Source organism: Artemia sp. Qi Xiang Cuo, chromosome 13 (genome assembly GCF_049724085.1).
Source record: "Artemia sp. Qi Xiang Cuo chromosome 13, ASM4972408v1, whole genome shotgun sequence".
Lineage (NCBI taxonomy): Eukaryota > Metazoa > Arthropoda > Branchiopoda > Anostraca > Artemiidae > Artemia > Artemia sp. Qi Xiang Cuo.
In genome coordinates this window covers 38643629-38667100 of record NC_142806.1, presented here as the reverse complement: position 1 = coordinate 38667100, position 23472 = coordinate 38643629, and the positions used below count along the sequence as shown (strand labels likewise).

General features: G+C 35.0%; 1 protein-coding gene across 3 annotated transcripts in view; it reads right to left on the bottom strand.

The window, feature by feature from the left end:
• Vha100-1 (V-type ATPase subunit a family protein Vha100-1) overlaps positions 1-23472 on the bottom strand; it is a 91160-nt gene that overhangs the window by 54771 nt on the left and 12917 nt on the right. Inside the window, exons 2-5 of one of the 3 annotated variants that reach the window (XM_089099343.1) lie at positions 23172-23370; positions 17501-17677; positions 13499-13627; positions 8501-8616 (exon numbers count right to left, since the gene is read on the bottom strand). In XM_089099343.1, coding sequence (XP_088955469.1) covers positions 8501-8616; positions 13499-13627; positions 17501-17677; positions 23172-23288 — 539 coding nt within the window. In that variant the 5' untranslated portion in view covers positions 23289-23370. Of the gene's footprint in view, positions 1-7080; positions 7167-8500; positions 8617-13498; positions 13628-17500; positions 17678-23171; positions 23371-23472 lie in introns of all 3 variants that reach the window. The other 2 variants (XM_089099345.1, XM_089099344.1) reach the window with 2 other exon arrangements.

Sequence of the window (23472 nt, the reverse complement as noted above, 5' to 3'; positions counted from 1 at the left end):
GAAATCCTACCTATAAACAATGGGCAAATTGCATAATTTACAATCCTTGCCCTGGGTCTTTGGGGGCCATGGCATCCCTGGAGAGCTACTAGAACTTTTCACTAGTTTGAAAAAAAGTGGAATTTCAAAATTTCGATCTGAGTTGAGCCGAGGGGGGGCACCTAAAAAAAGCAAGAAGGAGGAGTTGCCCTCCAATCTCGGTTCAACATATCCTCGACATACCTTAAAAGGTTCAACTTAATACCTCAGTCATTCCGTAGATATTGCTGATAATCTATGTGCTTACTGCACAAAGCAGCAAGCACATAGTGTGTTCGGCATCTGCCTTAACATTTCCTCAAAGTCCCATCTTAATCCCTATGGCTTTTTGGAGAACCTCATTTCCATTAAAAACCCTAATATATTAACAATGGTCACCTTGCATAACTTAAAGCCCTTGCCCCAGGTGCGAAGGGAGGGTGTCAACCCCGGAGACATAGTTATTTGACCTTTGGACTATTTTAGACAAGACGGCTATCTCAAAATTTTGTTTGGATGCATTTGGTGAAAAGAGAACGTGGGGGGGAACGTTTGCCCTCCGATCTCTTTCACTCTTCAAAAGGGCACTAAAACATTCGATCCTGAATCAAATGAGCCTTCTCCAAAGTTTATACGACCACCCTTTCCATAAAAACCTTATATGAAAACAAATCGAATAAGCCCCTCCAAAGTTTATACTACCGCCCTTTCCATATTAAGTACCTCTGAGGAAGAAAATAATAATAAATAATAATACATTGATGCTTTATGGCTCTTTGGGCAAATCTAGTGCATTGCCTCTGATATCTCCTATTTTTTTCAATGTCCCAAGTACTGATTTTTCTTTTTTTTTGAGTATTTGAGACTTGGGAATCGGGTATTAGGAATAAGTTCAGTTTCACTTTACTTTAGCTTAAACCTTTGTTATTTTTCCATCGACAAAGATTTTTAGGAAATAAACTAGGTGATGTGGAATTTATTTACTCAGGCAGGAAGGATGGGGTACATAGACAGAGAGTAGGGCTCAATGATGAATAAGCAAGCTGATAATGAGCTCATTTTATGACTAAAAAGTGAAGGGTATCAGTCATAGTAGTATATGCCCCCTTAAAACCTCAGGTAGAAATATTGTATTTTTAATCAGAAATTTTTACACCCAGGTCGGTAGAAATGGGGTAGAAATAGGGATAGATGGTATCCAAACCTTAAGTAAATATAGTAGAAGAAAAAACAATAATGGTTATAGACTGCTGCAATTTTGTAAGTATAACAATCTAGTTATAACCAATGCAGCATTTGGTGATAAAATGGTCCATATCCATATGATGGCAAGACAGCTAACCTTGTTGATAATGTTAGTGTAAACCCAGAGACTGACGGGATCGATACTAGATACTAGGGTATGTAGGAGTGCCGTTATTGATGCTAAAAGCAAAGATCACCATCTAATAGTGTCTAGAGTTAGTTTAAAGCTGAAAATTAAGAAGGGTAAGCTACCTTTCGAGAACCTATGATGTTGGTAGACTCCCGGATGAAAATTTGAGAGAAATTTTCCAGGAACACTTGAATACTATAAAGGAGAGTTTAAAATTTGACAAGGAAAAAAGTTTTTGAAGTCCCTGATGGGAATCCCTTAGGGAAGATAGTAAGAAACGCAGCTGGAAATATTAGTGAAACTGCGTTATGTTTAATAGAGAAGAGGAGGGGCTTGTACAAGAATTATTCGAGTGATAGATCATATGAAAATAATACAAATGTAAAGAAAGTGGAGAAAGCATTAAAATATGGACTAAGGAGGTGTGAAGTGGACACCATGGATAAAATTGCCAAAGATCTGGCAGAGGCAGCTAGACGGTATAAATAGTAAAATAGTGCACTGACATGTTAATAAATTGAGAGGGAATAGCCGATAAGGACTTGTCCCAGTTAAAGATAGGAACGGGGCCAAAATTAGAGATAAGGAAGAAGTTAAAGAGGGTTACGTAGAAAATTTTGAGAATGTGCTCAACCGCGACAGAGCTACAGGTAAACATATAGAAACGAATGAAAAAGTTTGTGACACTTTGTATGTGAAGGAATAATTATTTTGTGCGGAAGAATTAGTGACAGTACTAAAAGGATTAAAAATAATAAGGCCCCAGGTCCTGATAGTGCACTTAATGAATTTCCTAAATACGGCCGTTATGATGCTAAAAATAAGCACCTGAAGATTATGAATATGATTTTTGGAAAAGGGGAAGTACCTAGCGATTTTAGGACCTAGAAGATGCAGCCAGACGACATAATAGTAACATAGTGTACTGGCATGTTAATAAATTGAGAGGGAATAGTCGATATGGATTTGTCCCAGTTAAAGATAGGAACGGGGCCACAATTAGTGATAAGGAACAAGTTAAAGAGGGTTGGATAGAACATTTCGAGAATGTCCTCAACCATGACAGAGTTACACGAAAACATATAGAAAAGAATGAAAAAGTTTGTGACACTATTGATGTGAAGGAAGATTTATTTTGTGAGGAAGAATTATTGACAGTACTAAAAGGATTAAAAAATATTAAGGCCCCAGATCCTGATAGTGCGGTTAATGAGCTTCCTAAATACGGTGGTTATGATGTTAAAATAAGTAACTGAAGATTATGAATATGATTTTTGAAAAAGAGGAAGTACCAAGCGATTTTACGAAATCTATTAAACCCGTCTATAAGAAAGGTGACACGAGTGTGATAATTATAGGAGCACTAGCCTGGTTTCTGTAGGTTGCAAATTACTTAGTATGATGATACTTTTTAGATTTAGACATGCTATAGATAAAGTTTTGAGAGAAGAATAATGTTGTTTTAGGGCGGGTAGAGGAGGGTTCTCCTAGCCATAGCTTTCATTCAAGTGTAGTTAATCTAAAGCATATTTCAAGAGCAGGTGACATTTTACATGACCATACACGCGTCATACTAGTCGAGTGATAGACTATAGGAATAACACAGAATATTGCACCTAGTTTCTGACGTCACAAATCAATACAAATTATTTTACAAAAACTTGAGTCTTCATACAGTTTTCCAAAGCCCTGTCAACACGTAGTATTAAAGCTGATAAAGAAAGATCTATCTGTGGTTTTCAAAACATGCGTTCAAAAGAAAAAAGTTATTTGGCCCATTTGGCTCAACATTTTTTTTCGCACAAGGATTTAGGTTATAAGTCTCAAACTTATCAAGGAGAGCAGGTATTTTGACCCATTTTCAGGCCCCCAAACCCTCTCCTCTCCCTAAAAGAATATGTAATTCCCTTAAGCCAGGCAGCAATCCTTAAGTTCAAGCAAATCGAATAATATACTTCGACCTTCCTTGGACCCCATTTTCCGAAGGGGGATCATGCCCCCAAACTAAATTTTTCTTGTACATTAGATTCGACTTGGTTCACGGACTTACGGCTTTAAATTGCAATCCCGTCAGAAAAAGACTAGTTGGCCCTTTCTAGGAAAAACTTGTTTATCCGATTTTTCTTTCGCATTGGAGTTCTTTTGGCCCATGGACTAAAGGATGTAAGTATTGAGCTGAAAAATGTTTTTGGTTCTTTTTGGCCCCAATTTTTAAGAGATCATGCCCTCGAACCAATTTTTTTTATATAATGCTTTTTTGGATCGGTGACTTACAACTGCAAGTTTCACACTGATCAGGGACAACAAGGTTTTCGGCCCACAAACGGGCTCCTTTACGCCCTCTCCTCTCCAAAAAAAAACATGTGGTCCTCTTAGCCAAGGCAAAGATCCTTAAAAGTTTCCAGCCGAGAGAAAGAAATAGTTTTGGCCCCTTTTGGGTTGCAATTGTGATACAGGCCCATACCCCCATATTAAAATGTTTCTAGCATATTAGTGGCCACTTGGCTCTGGCCAAGTGGATACTTGGCCACTTGGCGTGGACACTTGGCATAATCATTTTTTTTTTTCTTTTTTATGAAATTTGATCCCCTTGATCCAGGACTTTTGTAATACGTTTCAAGCCAATCAAAAAATATTTATGCGCTAGTTTTTGAGGTCCTTACCCCCAACCTAAAATTGAATTTGGTTCGTAAGGGTTTTCTTGGGCCAGGAGGAAAAGGGTGTAAGTTTAAAGCAATCCAAAGGAAATTGTTAGGCCACTATCGGGAGAAACCAATATTTCAGAAAGAAAAAGGATGAGTATTTTTCCAGTGGTCTGAGGTCCGATTTGGTAAAATGGATTTTTTTTTTTTTTTTTTTACAAATTTGCATTCCTTTGGCCCGGAGACTTACAGATTTTTTTTTCTATTCTTCCTTCAGCGTCCAGGATCCCTAAGTCCAAGGACTTAACGATGCAAGTTTCAAGCTAATTGGACGAAGAAGTTTTTTGGGCATTTTTGAGGAAACTTGCCCCAAAACAAATTCCAAATTTATGCGTTAGATTTCTCTTTGCCCAAGAATTTACAGCTGTTTTGGTGGAACGTGCCCCCAAACAAATTTTGGTTCTGTTGGCCCAAAAACATATGGGTTTAAGTTTTAAGCCATTAAGAGGAAAGTTTTCGGCCTTTTATCGGCAGGAGTCAATATTTCAAAAATAAAAAGGAAGAACCGTTTTCTTGGGGTTTAAGGTCCTCTGTCCCAAAACTGAATTTTTTGCCGCATAGTCTCATGCCTTAGGCCCAGAGACTTAGAGTTTCATGTTTTTTTTTTATTCTTCCTTGTGCATCCGGGTTATCAAAGCCTAAGAACTTAACGGTGTAAGTTTCAAGCAATCGGACGAAGAGGTTTTATTGGGATTCGAAACGGAATTCTGGTTAAGCCTTTGTAAGCTAGAAACTCATAAATCTATTCTATGAATATATTAAATATACTTTCGTATGGATTTTCAGGCAAAGATATTTTATAACTTGTAAACCGATGGAAGGTGATTCAACAAAATTAAAAACAAAATAAAAGAAAATTTTAAAAATCAAAGATAAGGTTAAAAAAAAAACACTAAATATCATTGCTTATAAACTATGCTAAATAAGGAGTTAGAAACAATGTCAAATGTTTTAGTTGACAAGATAAATTTCCTCACTTACGCCAGAGCCATGAGTTACCCAAAGCCACAAAATACGAAAATCTAATTTGGGTAATGCAAAGCTAAATCAACATCAGCTGAGTACAAGAAATAATCAGGACTTTTTGAATCATTGAAACAGCAGAAAAGCTTTGTAAGACAACAGGATAAATTATCAAAAAACTTTCGTTTCTTTTTATTTTCCCTCTGTATCAACAAGTTAAGGAAACCAATTTGTAAGTACTACAATTAAGAATGAGAAATCATGAATTTCTATTACCTGGCGGTTTTGCACATTAAAATGACACTATAACATATGAAATAAGAAAATGGAGTAGATAATAAGATCAAGATAAGGTGTATTATACGCCATTGGTATAATATATTATATTAACCATTTGGTTATAATCCAGAAATCCAGTAGTAGAAATCCAGTTATTAATTAATTATTACTGTTGTTTCATCTTTTGTTATGCTCTTTGGGGTTTCTCAAAACATGGTGTATCACATGTTAACTTTAATTCGTATTCTTCTTAGACACAAAGTTCCAAGTCGCTAAAGTCGCTTATCTCCCAGACCCTTTTCACGCTAGCTGATGTGAGCATGGATCTTGTAGGAAATTTGGATTCAGCGCCCCTGCATTATGGATTATTACCATTTATGCCGTATATAAAAAAATGCAACAAATTTGTTTTTAATTTCCTTAATTTTTAAATGTAAATATGAAAATTAAAACAAGTATTGAGTAAACAGAAAAGTTAGAAGAACATAAAAAAGGTTCCTATGGCATGTAGAATTGGGACTACAAATATTTGACCGGTTACTAACATTTTTTTTATCTTTCACCTCGTAAGCACGAGCGTGTCATTTAAACGCCATCAATATTTTCAATTAAAAATCACTTTAACCTAAGAGTCCATCCAAAAGCTCAGCACTAATAAGAAAAACACACACACATAAACCTCTTTTAAAGGAAAAATGAAAGGATTTAAACCTTGCATTTAAAAGTAAGTATGCAACCATGACTGAAATACACCCCCCCCCCCAATAATTCTAGCTTTTTTTAGAAAGACATTTGCAATAGCCGCAGACTTATTTTCTCAGTTTTACGCCCTGATAATGTAATTTGCAAAGAAACTACTTCGCACAATTTACTTTCTAGTTTCTTTTGACCAGTTTTACCTTAGGCCACCTCTTTAACTCCGTTGGCTATCTCTAAAACGTATATTTCTTTTAGTTATGCTTCCTACTATTTGCTATATGTCTAGATACATCAACAAAGATTCTAGACGTCTGAGTAGGGCCGTATCCAGGGGAGGGGTGAACCCCCTCCTTTTTGTACCCCCCCCCCCGAAAGAAAATCCTGGATATGGCACTGCGTCTTAACCTTACTAAATTCAGTGAAAGATAACGAAAACAAACTATTTATAAAAAAAAAAGTTTGTAATATTTTAAATTCATATCATAAATGATTCAGACTAATTTAACGACTTTCAACATTCTCACTTTTTCGGCGCCATTTAACAATTTTGTACACCAGAATTTTTCTTAAATACTCATCTCTCTTTTGCAAAATTCTAACATGGAATGCAGAGTATAATTACTGAAAATTTATCAACTACATATTTTAGTTCTCCTTAGGATATTTTAGAGTAGGAGATTATCAAGTGATATTCGCCTATTTATATGCTAAAATACTAAATAGTAGAAAATATTTATCGCCAAAAATTGCCTAAGCCAATAATCTCTTCAGTTTTGATTGTCTGTGATTCAAGTAATAAAACGGGGCTGGTACTTCCCTACTAGATTGCAACCAAAGTATTGCAAGATAGCCTTGCTTTTTTCTTACCTCTACTTTAAAGAGGCAGCTATTGGCTTATATATCGCACTTCAACACTGACATACAAAAGTAGGATTTTTTAACTTAAAATATTAGAACGAGAAAAGAAAATCAAACTTCTAAATTAACCAAGAAATGCTTTCATTTTTCCTTTGAAATACCCAAATTTCCCCATAAAATACCTACCCGAGATGGACACCGGGCCTTCCAGCAAGCTGGTCCTCAGGAATCAATGCTCGCGACATACTTTCTGTTTCAAGCAGAGTTTCACGCTTCAAAATAAAAACAAATAAAAGCAAAAATAAATAAAAAAAACAAAATCAAAGCGACTAGACTAAGTTATACAATTCAGCCAATTTGGCTAACGTTGCATATACTTGATTCAGCGTTTTGCTTTAAAAGGACTACGCGTATGTTTGTGAACTAGTGCATTCAAAAACAATAGTTAGGTTTTAGTTTAATATATAATATTCCAATCAAATTGTCATTATTTTTTTTTCAATGCATAGCCATTACAAAAAAAGCCATTAAACAAAATCTAAGAAAAGAGTGCAGACAAAAGAATAAATGTAGGAATAACAAACATCTATACGGAAGTGTGGAAGTACATCCAATAACACAATAATACTAGCGTAAAAAAAGTAGGGATGGCAACTGGACATGCTATGGGAGCAGTATACTAAAATAATTTGACTAAAAGAGTTAATTAATCTGCACATAGCCACTACGAATTTGTGCCGAAAATTTCGGATTCTAAACTATTGAAACTTTTGCTTCAAAAAGCATAACCACAGATCAAATATAATATCACATGAAAGATGTTTTTTCCGATTAGCAATGTCACTTTTTAATATAAAAAAAAATCCTTTAAAAATAAGGTATTTTTCGATGACAATCCTACACATGTAAACAGGTTTTTTCTAAGCAAATGCGAGCAGCATAAGACAATAGGACCAATACATATTGTACGTCATAGCTAACAGCCAGCTCTTAATCTAAATATTAAACAAATGTTCATAAATATAATTTATATATAAAAAAGACATTTCCAACTTTAAACATTTTCATGCACCATTCCTTTAGGGGGTTTTACTGGGCTCTATCAATTTAATCTTAAAGGAAGTCATGTCAATGTCAAACGAGATTGGCTTATTTTTCAAATGCATTTCTCCTCAAAGATTAACAAATGAGTAAAAAAAAAAAAACTACACGCCAGGAAGATTTCAATTTTGGTAGAAGCTCCGAAAGTAGTCCCAGACGCTAAATTCTCTTGTTAACATAAAACACAGCGATAAAACAAATAATATATTTATCATAATTAGGGGGGGGGGGCGGTTAGTTCCATCCTTTTTTAACACAAAAATGGCACAAAATCTACGTAAAATTTTATGCCGAATAAGCGCCCACTCCTTTTCTTTGATTTTGTGGTAGAGGGGAGAAACAAATTTGCCTTCCTTACGAACCAGTATTTACAAAAATTATATCAAGATCTTGGTTTCGTTTTAGCAAACCAAAAATAAATAGAATTGCACAGTTTCTAAAAGGGCATTACATTGGAAGAAGCAGCGTGATAAGCGAGTCTCTAAAAGCTGACACTGAAGATTACCCTAATTTTAGTGCTTGTGCTCCAGTTCTAAGAGGCTCCTCTCCCAGTAGAGTCACGTGTTCGTCTTCCGCCCCTGTTTCAGCCATCTGAGAAGATCCGTAATATTTATCTTCAACCTATTTTTCCACAATCGAAGGACAAAACAAAGCAAACAAAATAAGAAACAAAAGCAAATATAAATTTAACAAAGTACTTGAATGGAAATAAATACCGTCAAACCAATGTTAATACATATTTAGCAAAACAAAACTCAATACTACTCAACTAATAGATACTACCAATTCTAAAAAAAAACTATTAGTAACCAATTAAAACCATAAATATAGGCCACTTAAACAAGCAAACAGGAAGACTAGCGCTAGTTGTATATAACATAAAATCAGTTCTTGGAACAATGTACTGTTGTACATAATACAGCGAACGTTGAAATTGAGCATCAATAATCGAACCTAAGAACGGACAGCGTCCCGGACACGAGTGCGAAACTGCTTCGTACTATTTCTAAAATTGGTTAACGGTGACATTAGTAAATGACACGATCGCATTTCGGTCAATACAAGAAACAAGTTTCAGACATGGAGCACTCAGATCTAGGGAAGAGCTATACAGAGCCTTTGAATATCCAAATATATTTATTGAGGGTGAAAACATAACACGCAAGACACAATTTCAGGTTTTTCATTATTACTTCAGAATCAGAACTCAGCGTAAATGCTGCGTCGTTTACAAGGCTATAATTTCCTCGAGGGGCGCCACTCCTCAAAGTCACCCTGTAGCACTGTTAGCAGTCACGGTTTTGGCTAGGTCCGAAAATCCTAAAAGGACCACCCTGATTCCACTGTAAGGCCGCGGAAGCAGATTGATGATTTTAGATTATGTTGATGATTTAAGCATCCTACATGAAAATGTTAGCAAATTGAATGAGTTTTTAGAGGTCTTGTGAGTTCAGGGTACAAGAGTAGGTTTGGAAACTAATGTTAAGAAGACTAAGTCTCTAAGACTAGGAATAAGTGGATGTGAAAAGGTGACTTTGGGTGACGAAAAGATTGATCAAGTGGACAGCTTCACTTACCAAGGTAGTATTACTAGTAAAGACGATGGGCGAAGTAAAGATTTAGAAGTGGAATAACCAAAGCCCAGGGTGAATTTTTTTTTCACAGTTGAAAAAAGTTTGGAAGAATAGGAAGATAAGTCTGCGAACAAAAATTACAATATTGGAAGCTAGAGTAATGACAGTGGTCAAGTATGGTTCTGATGCGTGGGTACTCCAAAAAGCAGAGGAGAGTTTTCTAGATGTTTTCCAGAGAAACTGCCAACGGATTGTTTTGGGCACCTGGCTGATTGACCGTATCTCAAACAGTAAGTTCTACAAAAAATGTGGTTGAATCCCGCTTTCTAGGAAAATAGTGAGAGAAAGGTTGAAATGACTAAGACGGGTTCTGCAGATGAAGGATGACAGATTGCCTAAAATTGTCCTCGTTGACCAATCGTCTAGGGCCAAATGAAAAGCAGGTTGTCCCCGATTGGGGTGGGAGGATGTCATAAGGAAAGATTTAAAGTAAATGGGATTTCTTGTGAGGGTGTCAAGAGGGAGGCGTTGAATAGATTGGGATGGAGGAGCGTGCGTTGCTGTGTTTGCCTCGGGTGACTTGCTCCTTGAGTGAGTTGTTAGTAGTAGTAGTAGTAGTATTATAACTTCTCTTTCTTCACTGAGAAGTTCTACTACGAATAACAATAAAAATAAATAGAATATACTTCTTCTTGAGAGGTTTCACTGCGAATACTGAAAACGAATAATTTTATTATTTCATTTATCTTCCGGTGCGAAAAAATCATCCTTCAAGGATTTCAATACCCAGAAACTTTTACGATGCTCGTTCTTTTTATGTAGTCTAGAGTAATCTCTAAATTATATTTCAAGTAATGTTAGACTAAAGGAGTTTAATTTACCAAAAATTTTGGAATTGAAAATTTGGAATTTGAGTAATATTTTAGTGAAGAAACATTTCACATATTGTTACCACGAAACAATAAGCACTTCTTAAAAAAAGAGTAAGATTTCATTTTTTAACATTCTACTTCTATTTTCAACAGACAAAACACATTATCGAGTTAAACACACTTATTGCTTACTACTCCACTTCTTTTTGGGAGGAGCTTACCTTTTAACAGACAAAATCTAATAATTTCTTACACAGAAAGCAATTGAATTTTTCTAAAAATTATCAATAGATTTGCTGGTAAATGCATCAGACTTTTCTTTTACAATTTCAGAAAGTAACATTATTAAAAACTATATATGCAACTTTTTTTATGTGTAAGGCTTCGATTTGCTTCACAGCGTTTCATGCATGTTCATTTTTACAGGGCTTATTTATATATTTTAAGAGAGATTTAATATTTGTTTGGAAGTTTTGTTTTTAAAGAAATGAATTTGGGCAAGACAAACTAACGGATGAGTTTGTATTGAGATTTACGTGATACAGAGTTAAAAGTCAAACTGGTATTTTGATGCAAACCAATTTCAAAGGTTGAGTTAATCAATTTGGGTATTGAATAGAAAAATTATTGATACCAGAAATAGCAGCAAAATATCTGTTCAGCGGCATTTTTTTGTAGCAAAAAATGTTACTCATAATAATGCTTAAATTCCATCTAAAACAACTACGCTCTGTTTATTAATCATTACTCATGACTACTTTTAGGCGATTCATCTAACCCGATTGATAAATCATACGACTAAAAAAGAAAGAGATCTAGAAAACCAATTACATGAAAATCAGAAACGTAACTTTAGCAAATATGAAATAGGAAACGTAATAATAGTTTGAATACACAGATTATTTAGAATTGCAAGGGAAATAGTCTGACATGCCGCCTTTCTATTTCAGAAAGTAACATTTTGGCATTTTACACACTGTCATTACAATTACTAAATTAATTTCCTATTTGTAAGGTCACACTGTATTGGACAATTATTATCGCAGCCATAACTACTACAAATATAAATCCAATCAATAGGATTTTCAGTCTACGATAGACACTGCAGAACTTTCAATTTTTGTATCCAAAACCGATTTTTACAAACTTTAGTCCAATTTATTGAATCATTATTTTTACCGTGGTCTATAAATCACCTAATTTTAATACGGACTATTAATTATTTATATTTACTACGAGGTCATTCGGAAAGCAAAGAACGTTTTTGCATTACTCACTAACTGGTATAAAAAAAATGATACTTTATTTTGATATTATTTGATACTTAGGTAACTTTTCTATATAATCGCCATAAAAATTTAAGCACTTATTATATAAAGTCTTACAAGTTTTTCTAAGCCTTCTCAATACAGAGTTGCTGACAAGCTGTTGAACCAGTAATTAACAGCCTCTTTAACTTCATCATTACTGTTATAGCAGTAATCAACCAAAAAACCATTCAACATTCCCTGGGGGGATAAGTCTAGACTGCAGGGTAGATACCCAGGCTTCCCACTTAAACTACTGAAGCAAATCTTTCACAAGTGCAGCTGAGTAAGGATGCACGTTACTGTAGAAAGGATAAGGTGACTGGTCAGCATTGCGTGGCCATGTTTCGGATCGCGCGGCGAAGTCGGTTTAACGTCTTACAGGAGGCCTCTGCATGTGTAGTCTCACCTCTCAGCAGGTAGTCAACGAGAAAAACACTTCCGATCCCCAATACATACCCATGCTCAAAATTTGTTTGGCTTTTTTCTTTTTCGAGGGGAATGTGATTGCCGCTTTGTTTCTGGAGTGATGTGAAAAATTCAAGTCTCATCAACAGTAAAAATGTGGTCCAAAAGCTCATCACCACCCTTATGACAGTGGGTGAGAAAAGTCATTCAGACTCCTATATGCTTGTTTCTGTGATCTTCTGACAACATTTAGAAACCGATCTTGCATTTTTTTTTTTTTTTTTTTTTATAGATAAATTTGGTACAATAAAGACTTTAAAATTTAAGCAAAGAGCGATTGCAACCAGTCAATTGTGAATCGTACCTATTCTTTTGTGTTTTCCTTCCAATTTGAAGAAGGCCGACCCTAACATCTTCCACCGTGTATATTCATCTATTCTTTGTTAAAAATGACGCGATACTTCTATGTGTTCGCATTCATTTATTTAAATAACAATCATAACACTCAAAAATGGACGCTTAATTATGCTGCTCTTAAAAGTTGAATGAGGTGATATGGTATTTGATTCCCATTATGTTGTAGTCTGTTCTGGTGACTGGTAAGCCTCCAGATTGGTGCAGAAGATGGAGAATAGATTGGTGCTTCTCGTTTGCTAATACCGCTTTATCAAACTGTGTCTTTGATCAAACAAGTAGGTAAGTTTGAGAACTCAAGGACACTTTCGTTTTTGCTGCGGCGGGTTCCCAGTATTATTTTATTGATGTGTTTTCCGCAACTTTTATTTCCTCTGACAAACAAGTTGTGTTTTGAGTTTTAGGATTCCAAGTAGGACAACAATATTCGAGTATAGACCTGACATAGGCTGTATGTGCAAATAGGAGCCTATGACCAAAAAGTTGACTACGAACTGATGCTTTTTTCATCACATTTCCATATACACTCAGTTATGTGTCCGAATATTTTATTTGGTCACAGTTTTCTTGCATTCAAGGGTCTTATTTTACTACGAACCTTACAAATAGCTGGATCATTAATTGTATTGCCCGCTTCAAAGTCACAGATTTGAGCAATAACCCACCAAAGCAGATCACGGTTAGTGAAAGACCGAGGCGAAACAAACCCAAGACCAAAGAGCAGGCGGCAACACCGGCGCGCTCACTCGCTATCTCAAAACATTCTTTAATTCCCAAATGACCTTTGTAAAATAAAGGACTTTTGAAAATTGATTTTGAACTTTCTTTGATTTTATAAATTTGCATCACTTTGACAGTGAAAAGAATTTATTAACAGACCTAAACAGACATAATTAATAGCTATCAAGACCAGGAAAAGAAAAATCACCTCGTCAAAAAATGTTTGGGTTTTCCTTAGAATGTGCTTAAGCTCCGTCAAGTCCAAGTAATTCTTTTTCAAAGTTTCGGCATTGTCATTTACTTCCCGTAGCTCCTTCTCAAGTTTCTCAAACGATGCCTAAAAAAGACGAAAATTAAAAGAATATAAACTAGTTAATAAATACACGGATTTTGCTTTAAAGTCTACTATTGCCCAAAAACAGAATTATCACATATTCTTTACACTAGTAGCATATGGTACGACTATATTTTCTGTTTTGTTTTTTTTAAGCAGGCGGTTTTAAAGTAAAAAAACTAACGTAAGAAAAAAAAAACTCAAAAACAGAATTTTTCGGGGAAAAAGAAGTCCATATTTTTAACTTTTTTCCAAATGCTTTGTATAACTTGGAAAAATATTATAGAAAAAATCAAGGCAAGCGGAGAACCCTCACCCTCACGGATACAACATGACAAACGGATTTTTGAACCCTTGCACAAAAAAAAAAAAAAAAAAAAAAAAAAAAAAGAATCTGAGCTGAATTATTTCCTCTTATTATTATTTGCAGGGAAGAAAATTCCAGTACATGACTCGATTACTATTACATTTCAAAATATACATTTCACCCATTTGAATTTACCGCTACAGCCCGCGTAGTAGCCCTCTTGACCTTTTTGCCTCACACATTTCTTTTTAAATGACCTATGTTCACTTCGAAATTATTGACAAAAAAATAATCAAAATGAGTCATCAAAATTTTCACTGTTTAAGGTAAATCACATTCAATATTGAATATAGCAAACCCGTTTTTCTTCTGGAACGTGATACCCATGCCCTTTTTTGGAGAGAAGGGGTAGTATCTCCGGAATTGATAGCAGTGGGACACAATAAATACCTGCATATTGTTACTAATGACAAGACTAGAGAGATAGAGATATTTATTTCGAGAAATTGCTATCACAAGCCCTAAAGGGCCGAATTCGATTTTCGAAATCCATGAAAAAAAAAATAAACAAGAAAATCATAACAGAAGTACAACAAATAAAAATTAGCAAACAATACAAAAAAAATAAAAATAAATAAATAATTAAATATCGGAATGCTATATGATTCCTTTGTCACTTATATTAAAAACTGCAAAATGGCAAAAAGACTAGAAAAAAATGCAATCCTAACTCGTACAGTGGATATTTTCCAAGTTTTTGAATCTTTGCTCCTTTCATAAGGAATCAGGCTAGCCAGTCAACTCTTTTGTAATTAAGGATTACCTTAATATTTCCTTTCTAACCTCTTAGTTAAGAATTTTTTTCCTTTTTTTAAATCAAGAGAGTTCAAACTTTTCAAGCATATTTAAGCTTTGAAATCATTTCTTTTTGAAAAGTTGGGAACCCAAAAAATTCAAATAAATCTTAGCGCAAACTATCAATGTGTAGAGTAACGAAAACTTTTTCAGAAAAACTAGAATGTAATTCGCAGTCCCAATTGGATGAATTTTGCATGAACTGACCCCTAATTTGCTAGCAATTTTATTCAGCTTTGTTTTTATTGAAGCTAATACTTTAATGAGAAATTAATAAGCAATTAAAACATCAGAAGATTCGAAACACTTTGCAGCTACCATCGTGCGGTAGCTGCAACCTGGTAAAGGACGAACCTCACCACATAGTTAACCAAAAATTAAAAAAAACACTTTAAAAAAAACTTTCAATTGAGATAAAATTGTCATCTCTAGCTGATTCGGGAATGGTAAACATTATCTTAATTAGTCTTAATAGTACAATGTTGTTTCGACAACAAATTTATGGGAATTTCAAAAAATAATCCATAACATTTGAACAATAACGTGAGGTCAAAATAAAGAGCACACCATTGGAATCGCCATGGCTAACTACTACACAGGAAACTTACAGTCCTGCCCCTGGCTTAAATAACAAGGAAAATCACCTTTTTTGCTTGGGTAACACTGATGTGTCCTCTTTTTTCAATGTTTTTTTCTCCACAGCTAGCGAGGCACTGGAACTTCATAGAGAGCTTTTTATGGCTCAATTTGAAGTAAATTGCTAGATCTATTATTTTTGTAATTAAAAAAAATAATATTTAAAATAAACCAAGTTTTGACAAAAAACTGCAGCTTCGTATACAAGATAATGGGGGACGTGATAATGGTAGCCGACAACTTTAGATGACGTTACAGTAAAATTATATGATGATGTCAGCTGCAACTGGGGTTCGTTCTTTACTATTTCCAGCTATGAAAAAGCCAAAGACATTTTTCTGTGTGTGATATATTCCATAACCTAGGTCTAGAATTCTGGGGATGCTAGAACTTTGGGATTAAGGTTCGTCCAATTCAATAAAACAAACATATAATTGAGAGTCAAGGTAACCAACCAAAGAGGCCAACCTTACCGTTACAGGGAACTGTGTCCACAGCCATTTGAAGAACTTAATTAAAATATGCAATCTACGAGAAAACAGAAATACTAATCACGTTTCCATATAGAAGATAAAAATTATTTAGTAGTAAGACAAGAGGCGGTTTTCCAGTTCGTGTGCAATTTATCCAAAGGCAACTTAATAAATCAAGTCAGATCAATCAAAAAATAAAGTAAAGGTGACCCAAGCAATATGAGAGCATTCCCTAACCTGAAAAAAACGAGCTTTAAACCACCAGATCCTAGAATGCGCTTTCTGAAATCTTTCCGAAGTTCGACTATATTCATTTTGGGTTTTAGGACCGTCGCAACACTCTGCCAGCCTCCTGATTTCCGCATGGCTGCTTCTTATTCTGCTTTGGTTTCTTTTTTTTATGCACTTTCTTTGATTAGGTTTTGTAGATGGTCAAGTAAGTTTTTAAAAGTTCCAAGAAATAAGAAATAAATTACAGGAAATTACCAAATCAATCTGAAATAGACAAAACTCAAAAGGTGCTTAAGAAATATAAAAACCAGCATTACCTGCAGGTAATACAGTATGTGTTATAGAAAATTCACTGAGTTCTCTTGCCTAAAGATAAGGAGAAAGCGGAGTTACTGTAAATACTAGTCTAACTAATAATTATTATTACTTTTTACAACAGAAATCAGGACAAACACTTCATTTTACATCCAAAACCACTATAAACTCTTTTTGTGTTAAAAAGAATAACAAGATTGAAAAAAAGCTATTCTTATCTATCAAGAGTGGAGGAACTATAAAACAAAAGTAGGACAGGCTTGCTACGTACAAGGCCCTGTGAAAAACAACCAGAAAAGAAAACCTCGGCAATTGTCAACACCATATGTGCCAGCAGCCACGGAAAAAGTGGGGTAGAATAGCAGCAATGCTACTTGGTAGTTTTCATGGCCTAGTAAAATTTGTTGGCAGATTTGGCAGCCTGTAGAATTCTGCTGAATTCTGCTATTGGCAGCTTTGGAACTTTTTCAATACCTGTTCGCCAGCAACTGCTCTGTATGGTTTTTATCCTTTTTTTAATAAATCAAGGCTATGGGGTATTGTAGTTGGAGTGAACACTAAGTTTCCTGCTAAAAGAGCCATCAAAAATGAAGCCTATTGAGTAAAAGTCGGGAATAGGCTACAATTAAGCATGCTTGATAGTCAGATTCATTGAAGATGAACAAATCCCACTTCCTAATGACGGAATACCACTCTGCCAGATGACAAAACACTCTAGACGCATGTTCAGAATACGAAAAGCTATTATTAGATATCAGAAATTCAACTTCGGCACACAACCAAAGTTGGAATAGGTGTGGAATCCCGAGGATGTTAGAGTTGCTCTTGGAATAAATTGTATCTTCCTCCAAATTTATTTTGAAGCTTCCCCCCCACCCCTAATATTCCTCGAAAGGACCCGCCTCATAGATCAAAAATTAGCAGCAAAAGTGCATATTTTCACATGATGTTACCCCCCCCCCGCCTCCCTCCAAGAGTGAGCAAGTGGTTATTTATGGCTATGATGTTGTAATTTGATTCTGAATCGCTGAGCAGGTCAATGATACCAAAAATCCGTACCTCAAGGTCAATCATTTCTCGTGGTGCAGGTGCTTCCGGGTTGTCACCTGTATCAAGCATCGGTATTTCAGCTTTCTTGATTTCTTTTTCTAAAAATCGAAGTTTCCTCTCCATCTCATCACACCTGCGCACTTCGTTAACAAATTTCCTTTGGAAAGCGTTTACATTTGGGTTTAACTAAAAAATAAATAAGAATAAATAAATTACAAATAAGTTAGAAGTGAAAATAGCAGCCGAGAATTTCAACAGATTCTTTATCGAATATAGTGATAAAAACCAGAAATAGATCATAATACAAAACTACAAAATGAGCAAGAAAACGAATACAATGTTAATTTTTTGTAAGTGGAAAAAAGAAAGTTTTAAACAAGTCCAATATATGCAATACATTTCAAAGGCAACGAGATGGCAGACTCAAGAATTAACGAATTCCCTACGTGTTTTTCTTTTTCCCAGGGTCAACATATAGAGAGGATCGTCGCAAAAAATGGGAAAAGGGATCATTCTATTGAAAAATTTTGAGTTATAGTGCCTTAGAGGACGAAACCAATCAAAGGGCATCCTGACACCCTTCAACACCCAAAGTACCCCCCCCCCCCGCGGTCTCCCATGGTATCAGATCAATATCTTAAGATAGCCAAAACAACTCGAACAATTGAAAATTCGAGAAAAATTTGCCTCCAGGGACGACATGATAAGCACCGTGGGAATCAAAATTACACGAATACCTCCTTTGCCATGCACGAATCAGAGACAAAGCTCTAGCATTATCTTAGCAAATAGCCATGTGTATTCAATGTATTTTCTATTTGTTTTTCTCCCAGTCCACTATATTTGGAAGGGTGTTTGTGGAAACTTGGGAGGGGGCTCATTCGAATTAAAATTGAAAGTTCCAGTATCCCTTTTAGGAGTCAACTGTGATTGAAGGCAACCAGCCCCCTCCTGTGCCCTTTTTAGCAAGGAAAGCCTCCCAAGACTGGGTAATGTCCGACAGCTGGCAAGGTATGTTGTAAGGATCGCGAAATGACCGTATTTCAAACAATAGGCTATACGAAAAATGTGGTTCAATACCGCTTTCTAGGTCTATAATGAAAGAAAGGTTGAGGTGGTTAGGGCATGTTGTGCGGATAAAGGATGACAGATTGCCGAAGATTGTTCTTTTCGGCCAGCCGTCGAGGGCTACACAGAAATCAGGTCGTCCTCGTCTGGGGTTGTAGGACGCCATAAAAAAAGATTGACAGGAAATGGGAACGTCATGGGCTGGTTTAAAAAAGGAGGCGTTGAATAGAGTAGGATGGAGGAGAAGCGTCCGTAGCTGTGTTTGCCTCAGGCGGCTTGGTGCTGCGGTGAGTTGTTAGTAGTAGTTAGTATATATATATATATATATATATATATATATATATATATATATATATATATATATATATATATATATATATATATATATATATATATATAAAAGTAGAAAGAAAAATACTGGCTCCCGAAAAAAAGGGCCACAAAACGTTTCTTTTTCAAATAGCTTGAAACTTGTACCTGACAGTTCCTTGACCAAGGTGCCCTTACGTAAACAAAAATTAGATTGGTGGTAGAGTGCCCTAAAAATGGACCATGAAATTTGTTCTGATTGGCTTGAAAAATGTATATGAAATTGTTTGGGCCGAAGGGACCCCAATTCACAGACACAAAAAGCAAAAAATATTGGTTTATCGGGAAATTGGGGCCAAAACGAACCAATAGCCTCCTTTTCCTGAACAGATTGAAATTTAGAACCGTGAAGCCATAGGCAAAGTGAATCCTGTATACGAGAATTTTGGGGGGGGGGGGGGGACAATACCCCTCCCTTCAAAACAAGGACCCAAAAATGTTGTATCCGATTGGTCTGAAACTCTCAACTATCGTTGTTGGGACACATTTTTTTTATATTGGGGAAAGGGCTACGAGCTAATTTGGAAAACTACATATATAAATTTCTCAATTGGCTTTAAAGTTACATGTAGATAGGAACAAGAGAAGCTTAATGAAGACAACCGTTCTGGAAAACTAAACAGCATCGATTCGTGATGTCAGAAAGTAAGCGCAATTTTGTTCTGTGTCTCTTCTACAATCCATTACCCGATATAGTACGCGTCTAAGGTCAAACATGACTATTGAAAAATACTCTAAATTAGCCTTGGTTAAATAAGAGCTCTAAAATTTTCCACTGGTGCAAAAAATAAAACAACTTGAAGCTGCAGTTATTTGGGTTTACTAAAGGAAACTAAAATTAATCCCAATTCCAATCCCTAACTCTTAACTACCCAAAACTAAAGCAATACAGCCAGTACTTGAGACAGAATTTTACTTCAAGAAAGCAAAGTTAAAACAAAACAACAAACATTTTAAATTAATCTTGGCTGTATCGAATTGCGGCACCAGGACATTGTTGATGAGTTGGTTTCGTCTCTGATAGGCTTGAAACTTGCAGGACATGCGGACAGAGCCGGGCAGACCTCAATAAATGCCCAAGGGTTTCAACAGCCTTAAGTTTGTTTTGTCTTCTATGGGCTTGCGATTTTCGGACTCTCGGCAAAACAAACTTAAGAGGCGAAAATATTTAAGGGCGTCTAAAAGACGGCTTCAGCCTTATAGAAGAAGGAAAATCACGCAGATTTTCAATTTGTATAAATAAAAACCTTTGTAGCCATCAACCAAAAATTCTGTAATAAAAATATAACGGTCTATTGGAAGTTTTGACTGAATATTCAAATGTTGCTAAAAATTTTATTTACAACCCAGTGTTTTCGTTTTAAAACAGAAAAACAGAGAAAGCTTTACAAATATTACTGCAATTAACCAACTACAAAGACATGTCAAACAATTTTTTTTAAGCGTTTAAAGAATCAAAGAAAAGTAAAGAACCATATTAAAACCAAAATGACCAGAAATACATTCAAATAACAACTCAAACTTAAAACGAACATAAATTACCATGAATGAATTCATGAAACCCAAAACAACCGGTAGTTAAAATGAATAATCCCATCAAACATAAAGAAAAAAGAAACTACTAATAATGAATCCTAAAACAAACAGGAATTAAAATGAACAATCAATGGATTCAACCTTGTCTGACAGGGAATACTATCGAACAATGAAAAGATACTGCTATGGATGAATAGATAAACCTAAAAGCAACAGAAATTAAAATGAATACTCAAGTTAAATTTAAAAAGAACTGAAATTACCACAAAAAAAAGAAGAGTTACTGCCCACCAAAATCCTCTAAAGGCAGAAGCGTCATCAGCCTTTGATGAGATGTAAGCAACATAGGTCTAGTTTACCTATTTGTCTTTTTAAATTTTATGATTCTTTAGATGATGAAGAAACCATTCATTTTTTAAAAATGAACATCCTCCCTTTGTTTAAAACAAAAAAATGAGATTAGTTACCTCATATTAAGTTGTAATAAAAGGGGATTCAAGCTGATCTTTGGTAACATATGTAGTTTCTCCCCTGAATTGATAGAGGATTGGCTGCTGGTTTTTGTCAATGATGATTTGTTGTGGGATTTTAAGTCTTTGATCCAACATAGTAAGTTGCATTATGTCTTCTTTCTTTGATGGTTTTTTGTTATTTCTTTGTGAATTTTTTATGCCCAAGCCTCTGTTGAGATTTCTTGCTGTCAGGCAAGTATTTTTATTTACTTCACATTGCAGTTTGATGAACAAAAGCCTTACACCTTCACAACAATGAAAACCTAGTTTTGTTTTAAAAGGATGTGTATTTTTTCCTTTTAATTGTTATTTAAAAAGATAGAAAATGGACAGCTAAATAAAACTTTTAAAACGCCCAATGGCAATTTTCCCAAGGATCCCCCCTTATAACATACCGGTGGTATTATACAATAAAAAGGTGTCCATGGGCATCAATTGGGATGGGGGATTCAACCTAATCTTTGGTAATATGTAGCTTTTTCCCCTGTATTGATAGTGGATTGGCTGCTGGTTTTTGTCAATGACGTTTTGTTGTGGGATTTGAGTCCCAACACTGTAAGTTGCATCGTGTCTTCTTTCTTTGATGGTCTTTTGTTATTTGTTTGTAAATTTTTCATGCCCAAGCCTCTGTTGAGATTCCTTGCTGTCAGGCAAGTAATTTTATTCACTCCATATTACAGTTTGATTAAGAAAGCCTTACACCTTCACAATAACGGAAACCTAGTTTTGTTTTAAAAGGATGCTTATTCTTTCCTTTTATTAAAAAGATAGAAAATTGACAGCTAAATAAAACTTTTAAAATGCCCAATGACAATCTTCCAAAGGATCCCTCCTTATAACATACAGGGGTTATAATATAATTGAAAAAGTGTGCAGTGGCGTCAATTAGAGGGGAGGGTGGAGGAGAGTGTTTATGCCCTCCTCCTAGCTTTTTTTTACCCCCTGATTTTGCAAAATTCTTTTTTATGGTATTTTCATCGAAAATGCCTTTTTGGTATTTTCATTGAAAAACAAAACAAATCACCCCCCCCCCTAGATTTTTAAAAACTACATTTTGCCCACCCCCCTAAATATGGCAAATTTACGCCATTATTGTTGTCAATCTAGTGTTGTTATTTAGTTCCTATTGCAGTTCGATCAATAAAAATATTAAACACTCACAACATTAAACATTTTGAAAAGATACTTATTTTATCCTTCTAATTGTATTTTTTTTTTTTTTTTTTTTTTTTAATGAAAAAAAATTAACAGCAAATTAAAGCTTATAAAATGCCTGATGGAAATTTCCCAAATGATCACTCCTTATCATATAACAGTGGTTACAATAGAATTAAAAGGGACTTCTTTGCCAGCCCTTTCAGATATACATTAGAGTAGTGATGGAAGAAAGTTTCATATTAGCTATAAAAGTGCCCATATGAGAGCTAAACTCTGCTCTTACTGAAACACCATACAGTATTTCCATAGATGTTCCAGTACTCTTACTGAAAAATAACAGAGCATCTCCATGGATATGGGATCTCCACGCATCTACCTAAATGTTCCAAGATTACACTTCTATATACAATAGTGTAAAAAAAAGCAGAAAAGGAACAAAAAAAGGGAAAATTTTGACCACTGACTATAAATTTTCATTTTATATTTGTTTTGACAGACCTGAAAAAAAGTTAAATAAAAGGCAATTATAAATCTTTAAGTAGAAAACTCAGTCCTATGGGTATTATTGAAGTAATGGGGAGGTTTACCCAAATGAAAGTGCCTACTAAAAAGATATGGTACAGATCAAAATGTTCTTTTGATATGAGTTACTACAGAAACAAAACCAGCATCTTAATTTTACTATATGCTTCTTGGGACATTTTTTTTTTAACTTGATCTTTTTGGCATTTCATCTTGCAGCAAACTGTGCAGTTCTGTCACATCCAGGGGTTTCATTTAATTGTTCTTACCACCACTGTATGCTTTTTAATTGTTTATATGTGAGTGCTTTTTTCATTTATCTACTGTTTTCTTTGAGAAGTAGTCTCTATTTCTTTGTTATTCATCTATTTATATTTTACCTCCCTGTTCAAAGATTCCTAGATATGTAATGACAATGTTTGGCTGTAGTTGTGAAACTGTTTACTGCCTTTATCAAAAGTTTAACTAGGGTTTATGCTTTCTCCTTTGTGTTTGTGTGAAGTTTGCATACTTACATCCTCAAATTGTACCAATCCTAGTTCTCCAAGCTCAGATACAGTTGCATATGCAGCTTCACTCTGCAAAAATAGCTGATAAAGAGCCATCTCTTCACTCCGAAACAATGACCCCATTGTGGCAGCTTAAATTAGGTTGAATCACTTACTACACAAATTTTATAACTTCAATGATTGTTGATGTTAGACCTGGTTATATCTAAAAGAAGTATCTAAATTAAACATGAACATGTACATAACAAATAGTGCACTTCAAAAGTCAAATCCAAATTTTCCCACCTGAAACAAGGTAAGATGTCTG